General features: G+C 49.8%; 1 protein-coding gene across 1 annotated transcript in view; it reads left to right on the top strand.

Annotated features, from left to right (window-relative positions):
* Positions 1 to 21,296, top strand: part of LOC134738689 (protein FAM182B-like) — a 273,991-nt gene that overhangs the window by 249,886 nt on the left and 2,809 nt on the right. Inside the window, exon 2 of the mRNA XM_063655989.1 lies at positions 15,888 to 15,987. Coding sequence (XP_063512059.1) covers positions 15,888 to 15,987 — 100 coding nt within the window. The remainder of the gene's footprint in view (positions 1 to 15,887; positions 15,988 to 21,296) is intronic.

Below are 21,296 nucleotides of genomic sequence, written 5' to 3'. Positions count from 1 at the left end.
TCTTTCCCTCTCTCTGTCGGTTAGTGTGTGCGTGCCCCTCTGCGTGTGTGTCTTTGGCTGAATGTGCCCTGTGCAGCACAAGGCGATTTCTGGCATGTCGGCCTGTCTTTGCTGAGCCTCTTTCTGCGTCTCTGCCTGGGTCATGAGGCCGGCTGTCAATCGTTTTCGCCGCCGCGGATCCGCTTTGGGTGTGTGAAGGCCTGGCCCACGTGAGGAGATGCATCGGTCCCGGAGCAATTGAAATCTCATCCCCATCATGAGCTGCCTCTTTTCTAAGATCAACATGACCACACAGCAACCAAGGAAAAGAGCCCCACAGGAGCTCTTTGTCCCGCAGTAGGGAAGCAGGACCACATCAGAGAAGATGGTTGTACCTTTTCACGGCTCTTCTCTGAGAAATGAAGCCACACCACCATACCGTGTAGAAGAAGCAGCCGGGAATGGGAGATGGCAACAATCCCTGTCACTGTCACTGGAACGCTGGCCTCTCTGGACAAGCCACCCTTTTGGAAGCCCTCCCCTTATGCCCGTGGTGGTGGCACGGCGCTGCATCCTGCCGGGGCTCTGGCCTCTGCTCTATCCTCCCTCTTGCTCTGCCTCACCTGTTTCTCAGGGGCCTGGATGCCTCTCGCTCTGGCCCAATGTCTTCAACAAAGATGACTTCCCAGTCCGTCAGGGACACACTTCCTGCAGATCCGTGTCATGATGGTATCTCTCTCCAAACGTCTTTCTGCTTCATTGGGCAGGTCTCATGACCCTGGATTTCTTGGCTTCCATACGTGTCTCAGACAGGGAAGCTTCCTTGTTCTCCATGTTTCCCCTCATGGGTGGGTGGACTGCCTAGAATGAGCGCTAGGCGACCGTGACTGGCCTTGTCTTCTAGGACAGGTGGTGTCGCATTTCCTCTGCACTTCCTGTCTCATTCTTGAGGGACATCCTCTCCTCTGCTCCTGGGTGGACTGACTCCCTTGATCTTGTGGCCCAAACGAATGTCAGGGAACCAGAGGGACTGGGCTGGGGCTGGGGCTGGGGCTGGGTCTGTGTCTGGGGCTGGGGCTGGGGCTGGGGCTGGGGCTGGGTGCAGGGGAAGTTGCGTCAGGGCTACCAGGGAGGAGGAGGGTTGGGGGCGGGGCGAATTCTGCAGAAGATTCTTTGCTCCTCTGATAGGCATTGGAAAACCTGGCTTGGGTCAGGCACAGGCCCCCCACCCACCGAGTCCCAGGTGTCCTTTGATTTCCCTTGGCATTGACCGAAAGGTCACTTCTTCCCCCCTTCCACTGGCACACGCCTGGACACCACCGTTTGTTTCGCCGTCTCCCGGTATGCCTCCGGTGACACACGTTCACACCATCTGCTGTGGGATACGCCAGTGCCACGCGTGGTCACATGGTCTCCACCTCGGATTCGCCCCTGTTCCTGCCTGCACGTGTCCTGTAAAGCGCGGTCGGCTTTCCGGAGCCCCAGGGCTTTTAGAAGCGGAGCAGGCCACTGCTCTTTCGAAGGAGGAGGGAGGCAGAGGGCTGATGGATCAGTGAAGTTTCAGCTGACGCTACGCCTTGAGACCTATGGGATCATTCTGCGCTGCAGCGAGGCCCTGCCTGCCTCACCAGATGTGGTGAGCCCAGCCTATCTCACTGGGAGGGGGCCAAAATCGGATCTGAACGGGAGTCCCCAGAACACAGCAGGCGTCCTGAAGCTCCCCTTCCCTCCGTGGAAGTCGGCTCAAGGAGATCCTGAGGGCGGGACTCCTGGGGGTTTGGCCCTGAGACAGGGCACCGGCGGCCCCATCTCCCACGGCGTCCCAAGCTGGACCCCGTATCCACACGCCGCCGCGGCTGCAGCAGGAGCCTCGCTGCAGCCGCGCAGCGGGGGCATTATTTAAAGGGGACGCAGCCTGACTGCCAGGAGCGGAGCGCGAGTCGGTCCAGCCAATGCGCATGCGCGAGGCGCGAGCGGCTTCTGCCGTCACAGTGCTTCCCACGGTTGTCTTAGAAACCCGTCCCTGAGGCTTGGCAGAACAGGAGCCCTCCGTGGCAGTGCTTGGGTGGCGGGGCTCTGAGGCTCCGGTCTGACCTCTCCACGGGGTCGACGGGAACGTCTCCGGATGCCAGGAGTCGCAAAGGGCCGACCAGGATGAGGAAACCCCAGGCGGAGTCCGGGGGAAGCAGCACGGCATCCCAGCCTCAGGCCTGCCCGGACGCTGTTGGGGTGAGTCTCCCCAAAAGTCGTGCCGCCGTCATCTCGAGGACAGGTCGGCCTGCGTGCCCCTGGGCTCTTCTCTCACCCCAGGGTCGTTCTCGTCGAGAGCAGAACCCCGCAGCCTCAGGGGTTGCCTGGGGGGGTGTGTTTCCATGCCTCTGCTGTATGACTCTGTTTCTGTGTGTGTGTGTGTGCGTGTATGTGTGCGCGCGTGTGTGTGTGTCTCCCATCCTCTCTTCTCTCTCTGTCTCTCAGTCTCTGTGTCTTTCTTTCCCTCTCTCTGTCGGTTAGTGTGTGCGTGCCCCTCTGCGTGTGTGTCTTTGGCTGAATGTGCCCTGTGCAGCACAAGGCGATTTCTGGCATGTCGGCCTGTCTTTGCTGAGCCTCTTTCTGCGTCTCTGCCTGGGTCATGAGGCCGGCTGTCAATCGTTTTCGCCGCCGCGGATCCGCTTTGGGTGTGTGAAGGCCTGGCCCACGTGAGGAGATGCATCGGTCCCGGAGCAATTGAAATCTCATCCCCATCATGAGCTGCCTCTTTTCTAAGATCAACATGACCACACAGCAACCAAGGAAAAGAGCCCCACAGGAGCTCTTTGTCCCGCAGTAGGGAAGCAGGACCACATCAGAGAAGATGGTTGTACCTTTTCACGGCTCTTCTCTGAGAAATGAAGCCACACCACCATACCGCGTAGAAGAAGCAGCCGGGAATGGGAGATGGCAACAATCCCTGTCACTGTCACTGGAACGCTGGCCTCTCTGGACAAGCCACCCTTTTGGAAGCCCTCCCCTTATGCCCGTGGTGGTGGCACGGCGCTGCATCCTGCCGGGGCTCTGGCCTCTGCTCTATCCTCCCTCTTGCTCTGCCTCACCTGTTTCTCAGGGGCCTGGATGCCTCTCGCTCTGGCCCAATGTCTTCAACAAAGATGACTTCCCAGTCCGTCAGGGACACACTTCCTGCAGATCCGTGTCATGATGGTATCTCTCTCCAAACGTCTTTCTGCTTCATTGGGCAGGTCTCATGACCCTGGATTTCTTGGCTTCCATACGTGTCTCAGACAGGGAAGCTTCCTTGTTCTCCATGTTTCCCCTCATGGGTGGGTGGACTGCCTAGAATGAGCGCTAGGCGACCGTGACTGGCCTTGTCTTCTAGGACAGGTGGTGTCGCATTTCCTCTGCACTTCCTGTCTCATTCTTGAGGGACATCCTCTCCTCTGCTCCTGGGTGGACTGACTCCCTTGATCTTGTGGCCCAAACGAATGTCAGGGAACCAGAGGGACTGGGCTGGGGCTGGGGCTGGGGCTGGGTCTGTGTCTGGGGCTGGGGCTGGGGCTGGGGCTGGGGCTGGGTGCAGGGGAAGTTGCGTCAGGGCTACCAGGGAGGAGGAGGGTTGGGGGCGGGGCGAATTCTGCAGAAGATTCTTTGCTCCTCTGATAGGCATTGGAAAACCTGGCTTGGGTCAGGCACAGGCCCCCCACCCACCGAGTCCCAGGTGTCCTTTGATTTCCCTTGGCATTGACCGAAAGGTCACTTCTTCCCCCCTTCCACTGGCACACGCCTGGACACCACCGTTTGTTTCGCCGTCTCCCGGTATGCCTCCGGTGACACACGTTCACACCATCTGCTGTGGGATACGCCAGTGCCACGCGTGGTCACATGGTCTCCACCTCGGATTCGCCCCTGTTCCTGCCTGCACGTGTCCTGTAAAGCGCGGTCGGCTTTCCGGAGCCCCAGGGCTTTTAGAAGCGGAGCAGGCCACTGCTCTTTCGAAGGAGGAGGGAGGCAGAGGGCTGATGGATCAGTGAAGTTTCAGCTGACGCTACGCCTTGAGACCTATGGGATCATTCTGCGCTGCAGCGAGGCCCTGCCTGCCTCACCAGATGTGGTGAGCCCAGCCTATCTCACTGGGAGGGGGCCAAAATCGGATCTGAACGGGAGTCCCCAGAACACAGCAGGCGTCCTGAAGCTCCCCTTCCCTCCGTGGAAGTCGGCTCAAGGAGATCCTGAGGGCGGGACTCCTGGGGGTTTGGCCCTGAGACAGGGCACCGGCGGCCCCATCTCCCACGGCGTCCCAAGCTGGACCCCGTATCCACACGCCGCCGCGGCTGCAGCAGGAGCCTCGCTGCAGCCGCGCAGCGGGGGCATTATTTAAAGGGGACGCAGCCTGACTGCCAGGAGCGGAGCGCGAGTCGGTCCAGCCAATGCGCATGCGCGAGGCGCGAGCGGCTTCTGCCGTCACAGTGCTTCCCACGGTTGTCTTAGAAACCCGTCCCTGAGGCTTGGCAGAACAGGAGCCCTCCGTGGCAGTGCTTGGGTGGCGGGGCTCTGAGGCTCCGGTCTGACCTCTCCACGGGGTCGACGGGAACGTCTCCGGATGCCAGGAGTCGCAAAGGGCCGACCAGGATGAGGAAACCCCAGGCGGAGTCCGGGGGAAGCAGCACGGCATCCCAGCCTCAGGCCTGCCCGGACGCTGTTGGGGTGAGTCTCCCCAAAAGTCGTGCCGCCGTCATCTCGAGGACAGGTCGGCCTGCGTGCCCCTGGGCTCTTCTCTCACCCCAGGGTCGTTCTCGTCGAGAGCAGAACCCCGCAGCCTCAGGGGTTGCCTGGGGGGGTGTGTTTCCATGCCTCTGCTGTATGACTCTGTTTCTGTGTGTGTGTGTGTGCGTGTATGTGTGCGCGCGTGTGTGTGTGTCTCCCATCCTCTCTTCTCTCTCTGTCTCTCAGTCTCTGTGTCTTTCTTTCCCTCTCTCTGTCGGTTAGTGTGTGCGTGCCCCTCTGCGTGTGTGTCTTTGGCTGAATGTGCCCTGTGCAGCACAAGGCGATTTCTGGCATGTCGGCCTGTCTTTGCTGAGCCTCTTTCTGCGTCTCTGCCTGGGTCATGAGGCCGGCTGTCAATCGTTTTCGCCGCCGCGGATCCGCTTTGGGTGTGTGAAGGCCTGGCCCACGTGAGGAGATGCATCGGTCCCGGAGCAATTGAAATCTCATCCCCATCATGAGCTGCCTCTTTTCTAAGATCAACATGACCACACAGCAACCAAGGAAAAGAGCCCCACAGGAGCTCTTTGTCCCGCAGTAGGGAAGCAGGACCACATCAGAGAAGATGGTTGTACCTTTTCACGGCTCTTCTCTGAGAAATGAAGCCACACCACCATACCGTGTAGAAGAAGCAGCCGGGAATGGGAGATGGCAACAATCCCTGTCACTGTCACTGGAACGCTGGCCTCTCTGGACAAGCCACCCTTTTGGAAGCCCTCCCCTTATGCCCGTGGTGGTGGCACGGCGCTGTATCCTGCCGGGGCTCTGGCCTCTGCTCTATCCTCCCTCTTGCTCTGCCTCACCTGTTTCTCAGGGGCCTGGATGCCTCTCGCTCTGGCCCAATGTCTTCAACAAAGATGACTTCCCAGTCCGTCAGGGACACACTTCCTGCAGATCCGTGTCATGATGGTATCTCTCTCCAAACGTCTTTCTGCTTCATTGGGCAGGTCTCATGACCCTGGATTTCTTGGCTTCCATACGTGTCTCAGACAGGGAAGCTTCCTTGTTCTCCATGTTTCCCCTCATGGGTGGGTGGACTGCCTAGAATGAGCGCTAGGCGACCGTGACTGGCCTTGTCTTCTAGGACAGGTGGTGTCGCATTTCCTCTGCACTTCCTGTCTCATTCTTGAGGGACATCCTCTCCTCTGCTCCTGGGTGGACTGACTCCCTTGATCTTGTGGCCCAAACGAATGTCAGGGAACCAGAGGGACTGGGCTGGGGCTGGGGCTGGGGCTGGGTCTGTGTCTGGGGCTGGGGCTGGGGCTGGGGCTGGGGCTGGGTGCAGGGGAAGTTGCGTCAGGGCTACCAGGGAGGAGGAGGGTTGGGGGCGGGGCGAATTCTGCAGAAGATTCTTTGCTCCTCTGATAGGCATTGGAAAACCTGGCTTGGGTCAGGCACAGGCCCCCCACCCACAGAGTCCCAGGTGTTCTTTGATTTCCCTTGGCATTGACCGAAAGGTCACTTCTTCCCCCCTTCCACTGGCACATGCCTGGACACCACCGTTTGTTTCGCCGTCTCCCGGTATGCCTCCGGTGACACACGTTCACACCATCTGCTGTGGGATACGCCAGTGCCACGCGTGGTCACATGGTCTCCACCTCGGATTCGCCCCTGTTCCTGCCTGCACGTGTCCTGTAAAGCGCGGTCGGCTTTCCGGAGCCCCAGGGCTTTTAGAAGCGGAGGAGGCCACTGCTCTTTCGAAGGAGGAGGGAGGCAGAGGGCTGATGGATCAGTGAAGTTTCAGCTGACGCTACGCCTTGAGACCTATGGGATCATTCTGCGCTGCAGCGAGGCCCTGCCTGCCTCACCAGATGTGGTGAGCCCATCCTATCTCACTGGGAGGGGGCCAAAATCGGATCTGAACGGGAGTCCCCAGAACACAGCAGGCGTCCTGAAGCTCCCCCTCCCTCGGTGGAAGTCGCCTTAAGGAGGTCCGGAGGACAGGACTCCTGGGGGTTTGCCCCTGGGACAGGACACTCGCGGCACCCTCTCCCAGGCTGCCCCAAACTGGACCCCGGATCCAGTCGCTGCGGAGGCTTCAACAGGAGCCCCTCTGCTACAGCACAGTTGCCATTGTTTAAAGGAGCAGCAGCCTGACTTCCAGCACCAGAGCTTTAGTCAGCCCAGCCAATGTGCCTCCACAAGGCTCTCCCCGCGTCTCTGCCTGGCTTGTGTGGCCGGTTGTCAGTCATTTTTCCGGCGGCTCCAGTTTAGGTTTGTGAAGGTCCGGATGAAGTGGGGAGCTACATCTCTCTAGTAAGAATTTAAATCATCTCCTCACCCTGAGAGGCCTCTTTTCTCGGATTAAGGCCTCCACCCCACAGTCAAGGATAAAAGCCTCACCGGAGAGGTCATTGTCTACCCGCAGGAGCAGTGCGGAGCGACCTGAAAGAAGATGGTTCTCATTCGTCTCTCTCTTTCATTTTCTTGAGAAATCTAGCCACAGGGTAACTCAGGTTTTGAGAGGATGGGAACGGGACGTGGCAAGGATCTGTGAGTGCGCAGGCTGTGTTTCACATATCATTAAATATAGTCTAGTGAGGGTTCTGCAGATAGCTGGCGTTTAAGTTTGTTTTATTGAATCAAGGAAAAGAAAAAACGCTGAGAAAATAATGACACATCTTGCCTGCCAACCCATCTGACTGTTATAAATTTAATAGTAATTTTAATTTATCTTCAATTGTAAAGGTCCTTGGCAGTGATACCTAATTTCCTAAGATAGCCTTGCTTCATATTGTATGATTAAGATGTCATGCATATCAGAGTATCTGGAAATTCTTCCCAACGTCCTTGACATAGGTGATTAATCACATTCCCAAAATAACATACCAAAACGAATAACAGAAAATCATTTTAAGTTGTGGTTGCTTCATGCACAAAACATTTCATGTGTGTCTGGCACTCTTCCGGGCACAGATTTCATCTTAACCTAAGTATTGAAATGCTTGTGCCCTTTGATTAATTTTTCTATGTAAATACTTTGATAATAAGCTACATTGAGGCCGGGTGCAGTGGCTCACACCTCTAATCCCAGTTCTTTGGGAGGCTGAGGCCAGTGGATCACAAATTCCGGAGATCAAGACCATCCTGGCCAACATGGTGAAACGCTGTCTCTTCAAATATACAAAGAATTAGCCAGGTGAGGCCAGGCTCTGGCCTATGCCTGTAATTCCACACTTTGGGAGGCTGAGGAGAGTATATCACCTAAGGTCAGGAGTTCGAGACCAGTCTGTCCAACATGGCAAAACCCTGTTTCTAATAAAAATACAAAAAATTAGCCGGGTGTGGTGGCAGGTGCCTGTAATCCCAGCTACTCGGGAGGCTGAGGCAGAAGAATCCCTTGAACCCAGGAGGCGGAGGTTGCATTGAGCTGAGATCATGCCATTGCACCATTGGGCCTGGGTGACAAGAGTGAAACTCTGTCAAAAAAAAAAAAAAAAAACCTGGTCTATACTAAAAATACAAAAATTAGACCCTGAAGGTCACGTCCAAATGAGAAAGACATTGTTTGGCTCAAATAGTCTGACACTAAGGAATAGTGCAGACTGGACAAGTGAGGTGACTGACACCTGTAATCCCAGCACTTTGGGAGGCCGAGGCTGGTGGATTACCCAAGGTCAGGAGTTGGAGACCAGCCTGACCAACATCGTGAAACTCCATCTCTACTAAAAAAAAGTTCATGAAAATTAGCCGGCTATGGTGGTTCATGCCTGAAAATCCCAGCTACTCAGGAGGCTGAGGCAGGAGACTCGCTTGAACCCGGGTGGCAGAGGTTGTGGTGAATGGAGATCACACCACTGCACTCCAGCCTGGCAACAAGAGTGAAACTCTGTCTCAAGAAACAGAATAGTGCAGAGTAAGAGCAGATTTATGTATGTATGTATGTATGTATGTATGTATGCATGTATGTATGTATTTTCAGAGAAGCAGGGAATCTGGAATTTTGGGTGAAATGTCTGTTTCCAGAAGCTGAAAATGCTCTCAAATGGAATATTCAGGCTAGCCTCTATCAAGCTTCTCCTTGTTCTATGTGTGAATAGCATGGGACAGAGGGAACAGTTTGAGCCAAGGCAGGATGGTGGGATGGGACAGATGGCCAGGGCTGCTGCACTGGGGGCCGTAGTGGAGAATTTGGCTGGAAATGCAGATGGGACCAGACCATGAAGAGTCTCAAACACAGACCTGAGGACTCTGACCTTTATCCTGGGGGCGTCAGGAAGCCATGTTATGTGAAGGAACAAGGCTGTTTCTCCCTCAGCACTAGTGCAAGGAAAGGCCAGGGAGGCCCTCAGTGGAAGCTTGCTGCTGGATTTGTTGATGTGCCTTTTCTCCTGCCTGCAGTAGGGTCAGAATGGCCTGGGGTACTGCACACTTCCTGCCAGGAATAGAAGGCCCCACAGCTATAGCACCCCTCTTCCCTTTAGTTCTTTGGAGGGATGAACACACTATTCAGCCTCTCTGAGCCTCAGTTTTCTCATCCATAAAATGAAGACAGTATAGCAACCTCGCAGGTCACAAGGATGTTTTGAAATTTGGTGAGCACAGCATAGCAGGTGTATTTTTGGGTCCTATTATTACATGTGAACCAAGTTGCCTTGTAGAAAAGGCACAGGCTCAGGGGACCTGTGTTTCAATCCCACTATGCCCCTGTAATGCCCACCTCTCAGGTATGATGGAAAGATTAAATTCACGGAGATGATGCCTGTGCAGCATCTGATACCCAGCAGATGCCTAAGAACCTAACCTACCACCCACCTGAGCAAGCACAAGCAGTCCTGCTCCTCCTGCAAGCACTGGGGATGCTGCCAACCACCCACCTTAGAACACTGCTCCTCCTCCCTCTCTGCAGGGGGCATTTTATAGGCCTCAGTCGCTGGGCTTGCTGTCCTCTCACCTGTCACTCAGCGCGGGGCTCAGAGCAGGCATTCTTCACCTTTGCAAGAAGCTTCTCTATGCATCCCTGTCCGCAGGCTTGCTGAGTGCATTCACCTATTGTATTCCTTATAATCAGGACAGAGTTGCTCCCCACTGTGTAGATGAGGAAATGGAGACCTAGAAAGGGAAGGAAAGACCAACACTTTGAGCACCTGCAATGTGCCTGAGGCAATGTACCCATTAGCTCTGCTTCACAGCAGCCCAAGAGGGAGGTATTATTCTTCCCCTGTGTAAATGTGGGTGTTGAGGCTCAGAGAAGGGCAGTGACTTGTCCAAGGTCACATAGCAAGCAACCGTCAGTGCCTGAGGGAAACCCAGGTCTTTCTGACTTCAGAGTGTGGGATTTAGAACAAACATTTCCAACGTGAGATTGACAGATCCATCCCCCAGTGCTGTTCCAAGGACCAGATGGGGTCATAAGTGTGTGAGTACCTGACATGGTGCCCAAGGACTGGGAGTAGAAGCAGAATCCCATCCACCTCCACCTAATCATACAGAGAAAAGAGACAGGAGCCCAGGGAGGGCAGTGCTGTGCCCAAGCTGTCAGCAAGCAGTAGGCAGAGCCCAGGACCCTGCTTTCCCGTGCCCATTGCTTCCCAGTTCAGGGCAAGGCCACCTCACCAGGGCCTTTCCCTCTCCTAGAGAGGAACTCCCCAAGTTCCTCTGACCAGGCAGGAGAGTGAATGAGAGCAGAAAATTCCACTTCAGCACACACACGTGGAGCCTGAGGCTGAAAGCTGGAATCCCAGACTTTGACACTCAAGAAGCCACCTCCACACTCTTTCAGCACCTCCACCTGGGACATTCGTGAGCACTTTGCTTCCCTCCCAGGGTAGAGGGGGTGTCCCGGAGACACTGGGGCCCTTAGAAGGCACTATGAGTTGGCAGTGACTCCAGCAGTGTGGTGGGATTGCGGGAGGTGTAGGAAGCAGGGGAAGCAGATCACAGCACTCAGGATGGCCAGAGCTGAAGGCATCAGAGTCCTCTGCCCTTGCTCTGCAAAAAAAAAACCCACAGCATATTCCCCTCCCACTCCACACCTCCCACGGTCAGCAGTCGGTCCCAGAGGAGGAGCAGTGAGGCCTCAGGAGGACAGCAACCACTGCTGGCAAGGCGTTGGTGTTCTCCTGTTGAACTGCACAGGTTGTCAGCATCAGACAAGGTCGCTCTGTGACCATGATGGGTCAAGACAAAGCAAGGTCACTTGGTAGCTATCATGGCTCAGCTCATGCAAAACATGGACAAAAATGACCTCACACCCCCTCCCCTGTGGCTATGTCATGACCACTACCTCCTTGTCAATTGCAGCGTTAGCTTTGGTCTTGTCTTCCTTCCTTCTAGGTAAGATTGGGGAAGATGCCAGGTGATAGAATCCACCCTGCCTCTGACAGCATCCAATCTGGAGCAAAGGCTTCTTTCAACCCTCCCCCAAGCTTCCAATACAAGCCCAAATTCTGGAACAAGTCCTTTCCAACACCTCCTTCAGAAAAGCTCCCTGGCTCCAGGCAGTGCTTGCTCCCCTCCCTGCAGCAGGGAGCCCAGCTTGCGAGCTGCAGGTGTGCTCCAGCTGGTCACTGGATGCAGGGTATTGACAGATGGATCCCATCGATACCCCCACTGCATAACCATGTAAGCACATCATCCCCCACTTGCACATGAGGAAACGGAGTTCCGCAGGGTGGAGAAGGGAAGACATAATTTGTCCTTCAAATGCGATACCGGTGAGATGTGAGAGGCAGTACCCCTCATAACTCTGTGAGGCAGTGGGCACACCAGGACCCTCCCAGGAAGTTCGGGTGTGTGGTCGCCCCCATTGCATAGCATGGGCGGGAGTTGGGGAGACCACACATGGGTCTCGCCACCTCTCCACTGGCCCGACCTCCCTGCAGACCCCCGGGACAGAGTCAGCATCTGCTTGCTGGCAGGCCTGGCCACCAGAGGTCTTTGCTTATGTCTAAGGTCCCTGTAGTTGTGGTTCACAGGATGGGGGCTGCTCCTGAGATTCAGCACCACACAGGCACTGCACAGCACTGTGCCATGGTGGTGGGCACTCACTTTCCAGATAGGGCCCATGTTGCCAGCAGGCATGATGCATCATTTACCCGACCCTGAGTGCAATAGGTCATTTTATAGAAAAAAACTTGGGCCAGGCGCGGTGGTTCACACCTGTAATCTCAGCACTTTAGGAGGCCAAGGCGGGCGGATCACAAGGTCAGGAGCTCAAAATACAAAAATTAGCCAGATGTAGTGGTGGGCGCCTGTAGTCCCAGCTACTCGGGAGGCTGAGGCAGAAGAATCGCTTGAACCCAGGAGTCGGAGGTTGCGATGAGCCAAGATCATGCCACTGCACTCCAGCCTAGGTGACAGAGCAAGACTCCATCTCAAAAAAAAAAAAAAAAGAAAAGGAAAAATATTTGTAGATGAATGAAGGTGACTCCTTTGAATATTGGAAATGATTTTACTTTAGCCATTGGTCTGGCAGTCATTCTGATGGGGTGACATGTGTCCCTGCCTTAGTCAGCAGAGCACAGGAGTGTGCTACACCTCCCCTCAACTAAGATTCAGCCCATGAGCAGGAACGCCTGTCTTTGTGTCATACCAACAGAGAGGATGTATCTGGTTTCACCATTCACTGCAGAGGCAGAAATTACCCAGAAAGAAGAGACAGTCTGTTCCCAAGAGTGTGTCCTTTTGGCTCAGCATGGGGGTCATCTCCCTTCCTTGGCCGGGACCCCCAACCTGAACACAGAGGCAGAGAACATGTGAAGGGCTCCCATTCCCAGGTGGTCCAGGGTACAAGCTCTGAGTCTGTGGTCCTGGTCACTGCCCTTTTCTCCACAGCATGGCTGCCACCATCCTGGGCTGGGGCACAGAGGGGCTTTGCAGAGATCAGCATAACAAAAGCATCAGTGAGATGCTGCAATTGCAAACCGTGATACTTTCGTGGGCTGCCAAGTCAGCCTAAGCTATTTGTTGCTGCACTCAGTGTCCCCAGACAGCTGTGTGGCTGTCACTGCCTCTGGTGTGTCCCTTTTACTTCTCTTCTCCTGTCTGAGCTTCTGTTCTGAACTCTGTCTCTAACTTACAAGAAGTCAAGCTCACTGGATTCTGAGATCTTCAGGGTCAAGGACTGTGTCAGTAGTTCATGTCTCTTTCTAGAGATCACAGCTTAGTATCTGGCACAGAGTAGATACTCAGCCAATACCAAATGATTCATTTTCCAGAAAGCTGAATTTCATCCATAATCCTAGTCAATGCAAATACATTCTGCCGGTGGTGTGTGTTTGTCCTCTGAAGGCGTTTTCCCAGGCTTTGTAAATACATACAGGCCACTTAGAAATTTGAATGTCAAAGAATAAAGGAGCTTAGAAAGTAAACATTGGAGAAGTGTGGGAGGGTGGTATTATTTGCAAGACATTCCTTGGTCCTTGTGAGTTCTATACACCCTCGATGAGCACCGAGTCTGGGCCAGGCCAGACACCCAGCTGGACCCAGGAGATACTGAGGTGAGTAAAGCCAAAATGCCTCCCTTCAGCAAGAGGCAGGCAGTCACACCAAAGTGATAAAGGCACAAAACCCAGAGGCAGCAGAGGAGAAAGAACTACCTTGTTCCTGGACAGTGTGACCTCAGGGAGAGCTTTGAGAGGAGGACATCTGTGCAGGGCTTGGAAGGATGAACACAAATTTGCCGAGCAGAAAAGGGAGCCAAGGAAATCCCGATGGAGAACAGCTTGGGTGAGAGTGTGAGCCACGGGATTGAGGGGCACAGGCATGGAACTGGAGGAGCAGAAAGAATGAGGAGGTCAGCAGAGGTCAATCACAGAAGGGTTTGAATCCTGGTGAGGGACCAGTGGGTGCTGCACAAGGGACATGGGCCTGGAGGAGATGCAGTTAGCTCTGAGTGAAGATGGAGCACGCCATCCACTAGGGAACCACAAGATGCAATAGAAATAAGAACCCTGAGAAGCCTGCACAAAGGATGAGAGTCCCAGGGGTAGCACCAAGAAGGTCCCTGTCAGAGGCCAGCTTGGAACGGAGACAGAAAAGACTCTTGAGGGTCTCAGCTGCTGCAAACCTCCTCAACAAATCATATTTTACCTTCAAATATTTGCTAAAGAATACTAACTATTGGAAGAGCAATGGTCCATTGATAATAATTATTCCCTCACTGTACATTTTTTACAATTCTCAAAATGCTCTCGGTCCAGTGTCTCATTGGAACCCCCATATAATCCCATTTTACAAATAGGGAAATGAGGCCCTGTGATGTCACACTGAGGTTTGCAGCAGTTCCAGGATAGAAAATAGGGAGCACTTTCATCTCAGCCCTGGGTATGAGTCTCAAAGTTCCTTTTCTGGGAGGGGGTCCTTGAGGCCACCCAGCAGTCCATAGTCCAAGTCTTATTCTTCCTCCTTGGGCTTCTCCACACCTGTGTTCAAAGCCTCCTTCTCCTCCTTTGTTCTCAGGTACCACTACCAGCTATTGGGCAGGGAGACCTCCTGCTGCTGCCCATCCTAGGGTGCATCCTCCAACATGGGTGCATTGTGGTTCAGCCAGCACCTACACTACCTGCAGCCCAGGGCTCCTGTGGTGGGCCTGAGGTTCCTCCCTATCAAATGGAGATGTGCTGGGGTTGCTGCCTTTGCTGAAGCCCATGTCCAGGTCATCTTCGGGGTGGCCCAGGGTACAGGGCTCTGGGGACAGGCCAGAGGGCTGCAGGGGCAAAAACCAAGAGGATGAGGGGATCTCTGAGTCAGACCACCTGGATTTGCATCCCAGAGACTAGCTGAAAGGCCTGGGGTGGACTGGTTCACCTCTCTGGGCATCAGTTTCCCTGTAAAGTGGGAGGTATAACAGATTCACTCCTACAGTTGTCTCTGAGCTTTACAGCAGGTAATGTGTGCAAAGTAGTTCGCACAATGCCTGGCACATGGTAGGTGATAATAAACAGGGTTACTATGATATCATCATCTGAGCTAGGTCACTCATGCACTTCTTCAATGCTTCAGGGTTCCCCTCCATCCCTCACACGGTAGCAGCAAGTGAAAGGGCTGCCCCTGGCCTTGAGGAGCTCACATCTTCTCATTTCACAGGGGTCTCCATCCAGTGACCACACACGCCTGGCATGCAATAGGCGCCTCATCCACATCTGGTGAAAGAGTGGAAAGCAGGTCATTATCATGTATTGTTTGGCACAGAATCTGCAGTAGGGGACAGAGAAGTGAGTGACTGTAGTTGTGCTCACCAGTTCCTGTCCCTGAATTTTCAGGGATCAAGAGGCCTTAGCAAGTCTAGTACCAGGGAGTGGGCACTGTGTGGTGGGGCAGGAGGCAGGTCCTGAGAAAGGCAGTGAGGTGAGGAGAGGAGCTCTGCCTTTGAGGTCTGGGAGATCCTTCACCAGGACCTCACCAAAGGCCCCGGGCAGGTCATCCCTCCTCCCAGAATCTCTCTATGCTGTTCTGTATAATGGGGCTAGCCTGGAAGAGATACTTGCACAACCATGTTCAGAGCAGCATCATCCACAATAACCAAAAGATGGAAGCAACCCAAGTGCCCATGGATGGATGGATGGATCAACAAAATGCTGTCTATGCATACAGTGGAATAGTGTTCAGCCTTGAAAAGGAAGGAGATTCTGATGCCTGCTGCATCAAGAATGAACCTTGAGGACATTAGGCTGAGCAAAAGAAGCCAGACCAAAAAGGCAAATGCTGTATTATTCCACTTTTCCAAGGCACCTAGAGTAGTCAAATCCATAGAGACAGACAGGAGAATGGTGGCTACCAGGTCCTGGGGAGGGTGGTGATTGGGGAGTTGTTGTTAAATGAGTTACAGAATTGTAGTTTTACAAGATGAAAAGCATTCTTGAAATTGGTTGCACAACATTGTGAATGTAGTGCCACTGAAATGTAAACTTAATCATAGTTAGACAGTAAATTTTAGTTTATTTTACCACAGTTTTAATAATGGGGTAGTTATGCCTGTCTTCTTGTGTTGCTGTAGGATTTCATGAGATAACATATAAGGAACCACCCAGCATGTTGCCTGGCACATAGTAACTGCTCAATAAATCACAACTGGATGCTATTGAAGATAAAGTTACCTGACTTCTCTGAGGCTTGCTCTCTTCAGCTGAAAATTCTCCCAAAATATATTAGATGAGACCCTACTGTATTATACTGGGTTCATAAATACCACTCCCCCTTTTCCCTTCCCACAGAGTGCAGTGAATAGAAGACACTTCTCTGCACCCCAAAAGCTCCATGCTGATTGCGAGAAGGAAATGCTGGATGGAGGGGTCACTGGAACTACTGTGAGGGGTGAGCTTTCCCCAGATGTCTAGAAATGAGGCAGAGGCCCGACATCTTCCACCCCCACTAAGGTTACCTTGCAGTTCCCAGCTGGCTCTATACTTCCTAGAAACTGCCACTTTTCTGCCTCCGTTACCTAATAGCCCAGTCAGCACCATTATCATCATCACCATGATCGCCATCACCATCCTTACAATCACCAACACTATCATCATCGCCATCACCATTCTTACCCTCACCATTCTCACTATCATCAACACCAGCGTCTTCACCATAACTATCACTATCGTTATCACCACCTTCACCATCACCATCCTCACCATAATAATTATTGTCACCCTCCCCATCCTCATAATCATAATCATTATCAACATTACCATCACTATCATCGTCACTATCACCATTCTCACCATCATCATCCTCATCATCATCACCATTATCCTCACCATAACTATCGCTGTTATCATCACCACCTTCGCCATCACCATCCTTATCATCACCATCACAATCACCACCATCACCATTCTCACCATCACCATGTTCACCTTTACCATTCTCACCATCATCATCACCTTCATCATCCTCAACGTAACTATCACTTCATTATCACCACCTCCACCTTCACCATCACCATCCTCACCATCATCATCACCACCATCACAATGATCCTTGCTACATGGAACCATGCATTCTGGGTAGGAGGGCTCTTGGGTCAGGGCATCTAACACATCTCATAGGATAGAAACCCAGCCCCTTAGGGTCTCACAGTTGGTGAAGTAACTGATTCTTGTGAGGTCATGTTCCTCTGGGTGATGTGGGATGTCACAAGACCAATAAATATGGGCTGAAGCCCATCACATCACTTCTTTTTTTTGTAAAATAAGCTCCATCATCAGTAGTAGTTGTATGATAGCAGAGAATAAGAACTCAGCAAATGTAAATAATTTGATGCTATGAGAAGCATATGAAGCGGAGTCCATATTCCGATATGCATCTTTCCAATGATGGCAATTCTTTACCACTTCCATGAAGGAAAGGAGAAAATATTATTACAACATTACCAGAAATCTGTCTGGTCTAGGCAAGGCAGTTCCTCTTTCCAGGGTCTCAGCATTGCTCATTGTCAGCAGTGAGGGCACTCATCTGGGCAGTAGGCAGCACTGCTGCAGGGAAGTTCATGTTATTGGAAACATGTAGCATCTTCTCCTGCTACCATCGCCACATTGTCCATGAAACCACTGGGCAAACGATGGAATCTGGGAAAAGTTCTCATAACCAGAACATAATCATCCATATCAGGATATCAGCATCCACCCAACACTACTGTCCAATCAACAGAAGCTATAATCTCATCCAAATTTTCTCATTTGTGCCCTAAATACATTTTTTTTGAACTTTGTAATCCAGGATCCAATCCAGGAGTTCCCATTGCATTAATTGTCATGTCTCTTAAGCTCCTTCAACTTCAAACAGTTCCTCTGTTTTGCCCTATTTTTCATAACCTTAAGAGTTTTAAAGAGCATAAGCATTTATTAAGGATATGTTCACCTTTTTCCATCTGATGTGTTTCCACATCCAGACTTAGGTCATGTATCTTTCACAAGAAAACCACAGAAATACTGCTGTGGTCTTCCTAGGACATCACAGCAGGAGGCACATGATCAAGTTTGTGCCAGATTTCTCCACCACAAAGTCATCATTCTTCCAACTGTAATTGAGAAGTATTTCATATGAAGATATTAATTACACATACACATTAATGTATACTTATATGTAAAATATATACAAAATATTATTTCAATGTCTAACCAATATAGAAGTTATTAATTAGATATGTTTAATTTTATTTCCTACTAAGTCTTCAAAATCTGGTGTGTGTTTTACCCTGACAGCACATCTCAGTCCAGCCTAGCCACATTTCAAGTGCTCGATATTCACATGGCTGTGGCTACCATATTTGTCAGGGCAGCACTAAGCACTAAAGAACTTCTTCCTAGGAGAAGTTCTAAGCTTTCAAAATGTTTGGCAAATACATTTTATAAAATTCTTCAGAATCCATAAATAGGCAATTACACATTCAGTAAGCCATAGAATCCAACATGACATTAAAAATGAATCCCTCAACAAAAAAGAAGGTAGGCAAAATTTTCTTCAGACCAAATGGACAAATCGATTATGATTACCTAACATGCCCATTATTACTTATTAACATCCTTCATTAATACCCCCAAACCCCATCAACAGGTAAATGAATAAATGCATTCAAGCCTATCTGAACAATGTCCCAATTTCTTACCATTCTTACTTCTTTTGCAAGCAGAAAAGACTCAGTATTAGCAAAGACTATTCAGATAGTTTGTTCTTATGCCAGTAGTTGTAATTTCCTGGAGGTCTATGTGATATCAATTATGTACTTCAATACCTCTCACAAGTACTTTTCCTGTTTGGCCATTTTCTGCAGTATATCCATGCTCCCATTTTCTCTATTCTTCTATTTCTATCCTAGACTTTTCTTTCATCCTATAATTCTTTATCCGAAAAATATTAATTTAAGGATAACATCACAAAATAGTGTATTTCTTCAGATGATACTTCAAATTGATACCTAATATACAGAAATGACTATCATGGACATAACCCACAACATGTGAAATGTATGGCTCATTCTACTGACATTATAAAGGAAATTTAATGACAACTGAATTTCTAGTCATTTTCCACCCAACCAGTTGCTTATAAAATGGCAAGGAATTGTAGGTATGTACAGAGTGGCTATTTTTTGGTGGGGTGTTCAGCAACTCTCCTCTTGAGAGCCCCCCTTTTCTTTGAGGACCATTTCAATGAGCACCAACTGGGCCTGACCCAACCTACCAGCCCCAGCCCTAGAGGTGATCATGATGCCCAGCTCTGGCAAAAGACTCTACCCTTGGATCATAGCAACTGTTTCAGTACTTTTTTTTTTGGAATCATCAGGAAGGACTCTTGCTTTTTCTACCACTGTGGTCTATGAGGACAAAGTAAAGTGGGTTATTTGTCACACTATCTCTTGCTACAGAGAGAGAAGAGAGTCATCTTCAGAAGGAAAAAATGAGGCTAAAACAAAAGGAAAAGTGTCGAGAGAAAGAAGGAGAACATTTCTTGACGATTTTATATAAGCCTCTGGGTCCAGCTATGCATGACAGCGACTTGGGTTAAAGCTCTGTCACTTATAGGACCATTGACTTAAATATAAAATAAAGTTTTGAAAGCTTTGAACTTTTAGATGAAAATACAGAAAAAAAATCTTTGTAATATTCAATTAATCAAAAATGTCTTAGATGAAGCCCCAAAAACCAAATGCACAAGAACAATTAATAAATTGGACCCCATCAATATTAAGAGCATCTGCTGTTTGAAAGATAGTGTTATGAGAACAAAAAGAAAACTCAAGGGGAAAATACTGGCAAGTCTCATATCTAATAAGGGATTTGAATCCAGAGTACATAAAGAAACTATTAAAATTTAATAATGAGAAAATAAGCAAAGAAAAAAACAAAAAAGGAAGAAGCAAAAAAAAATGTGAACATACACTTTACCAAATATATACAGATGGCATGTAAGTACATAAAGAGATACTACATATTATTAGGCATTATGGAACCACAATAAAATACTATTGTACACACATGAAAATGTCTAAAATTTTAAAAGAAGGCCCATACAAAGTATTGGCAAGAGTGTGGAATTCTTATATACTGCTGATAAAAATATAAAATGGTTCAACCATTTTGACAAACATTTTGATGGTCTATTAAAACTAAACCTAAACCTATTAGCTATTACACTCCTAATATTTACTCAAAGTTATAAGAACTTGTGTATATGAATGTTCATTGCAAATGTATTTGTGTAAGTTCCAAACTGGAAGCAATGCAAAAACCCACCAACAGGCAAACGGATATATAAGTTGCGACCGATCTGCACAATAGAATACTACTCAGTAATAAGATTAATGACCCATTGATGCCTGCAATATAGCTGAATCTCAAAATAATTATGTTGTGTGAAAGATGCCAGACCCCTCCAAAAAGGGGTCCATACTACACTTCATTTATATAAATGTCTAGACAAGGCAAACTCTTTTATAGTGACAGATTGGTGATTGTCAGGGAGAGTGGTAAGTAGGAAGATACAGAAAGTTTGGGATTATAAAAGGGCAAGGGGAAACTTTTATGAGTGCTGGATATGTTCATTATTTTTATTTTGGTGATGGATTTGCAAGTACATATAAAAAATAACACGCAATGGAAGTAGAAACAGTATTTTTGTTTCTTTCTTAAAAAAGCACAATTGACTTACTAATGCGATGTGTGTGCCTGTTGGGCACAAAGCACAACTTTTCAAATCTTAAAATCGGACTGGATCTCAACCACTGGACCTTATTCCTATTGCACACTGACTTTAGCACAATACTTCCTTTCAACGCGGTAATTAACAACACCCACCTTAAAGGTAAAGAAATGCACTTCTAACTACTTTTGAAACTATGAACTGCCTCAGGCTAGTAGTTCTTAAGGTCTGCAGCAAATGTTGCTTTGTTTCCCTCAAAAATATACAGCCTGGGCAACATGGCAAAACCCCGTCTCTACTAAAATTACCAAACTTAGCCAGGCATGGTGGTGCTTGCCTGTTGTCCCATCTACTCAGGGAGGCAGAGGCTGCAGTGAGCCTAGACCTCACCACTCCACTCCAGCCTGGGGGACAGAGTGAGACCCCCATCTCAAACACACACACACACATACACATACTCACACGCTATCCGCTGCTGCCCCTGTCAGTTAAACACAGCATCTTAGAGCACCTCAGCACACAGTGTGAGAGAAGTGGTCCTAAACACTTCAATTAAAAGTGAAACATCTCTGGCTGGATTTTTAGAATATTCACTTTTTAATGTTTTATATTATATTTAATTTTTATGTTTTAATTAATTTATCTGAATACAATAATCCAGACATTTGGAAGTAAAACAATGGAAAACATGCCTGCAAACACTAATCAGCACAAAGCTCATGTTGCTATGTTATTATTGACAGTTTAGACTTAAGCCAAGAAATATTGCTAAGATAAAAAAGATTTTACGATGTCAGTCACCAGAAAAGTATGCCAATTTTAAATATGTCTAAATATAAAATATCCCTTCAAATTATTTACTACAGAAACTGATATAACTAAAAGAAACATGGACTAATCTACAATATAGATTTTAACATACCTTTCAATTACCGATGGAACCAACAGAAAAAAATCCATAAGAGAAAGGGGGATTTGATGAACACGAT

Source organism: Pongo pygmaeus, chromosome 19 (genome assembly GCF_028885625.2).
Source record: "Pongo pygmaeus isolate AG05252 chromosome 19, NHGRI_mPonPyg2-v2.0_pri, whole genome shotgun sequence".
In the NCBI taxonomy this organism is placed as follows: Eukaryota; Metazoa; Chordata; class Mammalia; order Primates; family Hominidae; genus Pongo; species Pongo pygmaeus.
The sequence above is the reverse complement of the archived record's forward strand: the minus strand, read 5'-3'. Positions and strand labels throughout refer to the sequence as shown.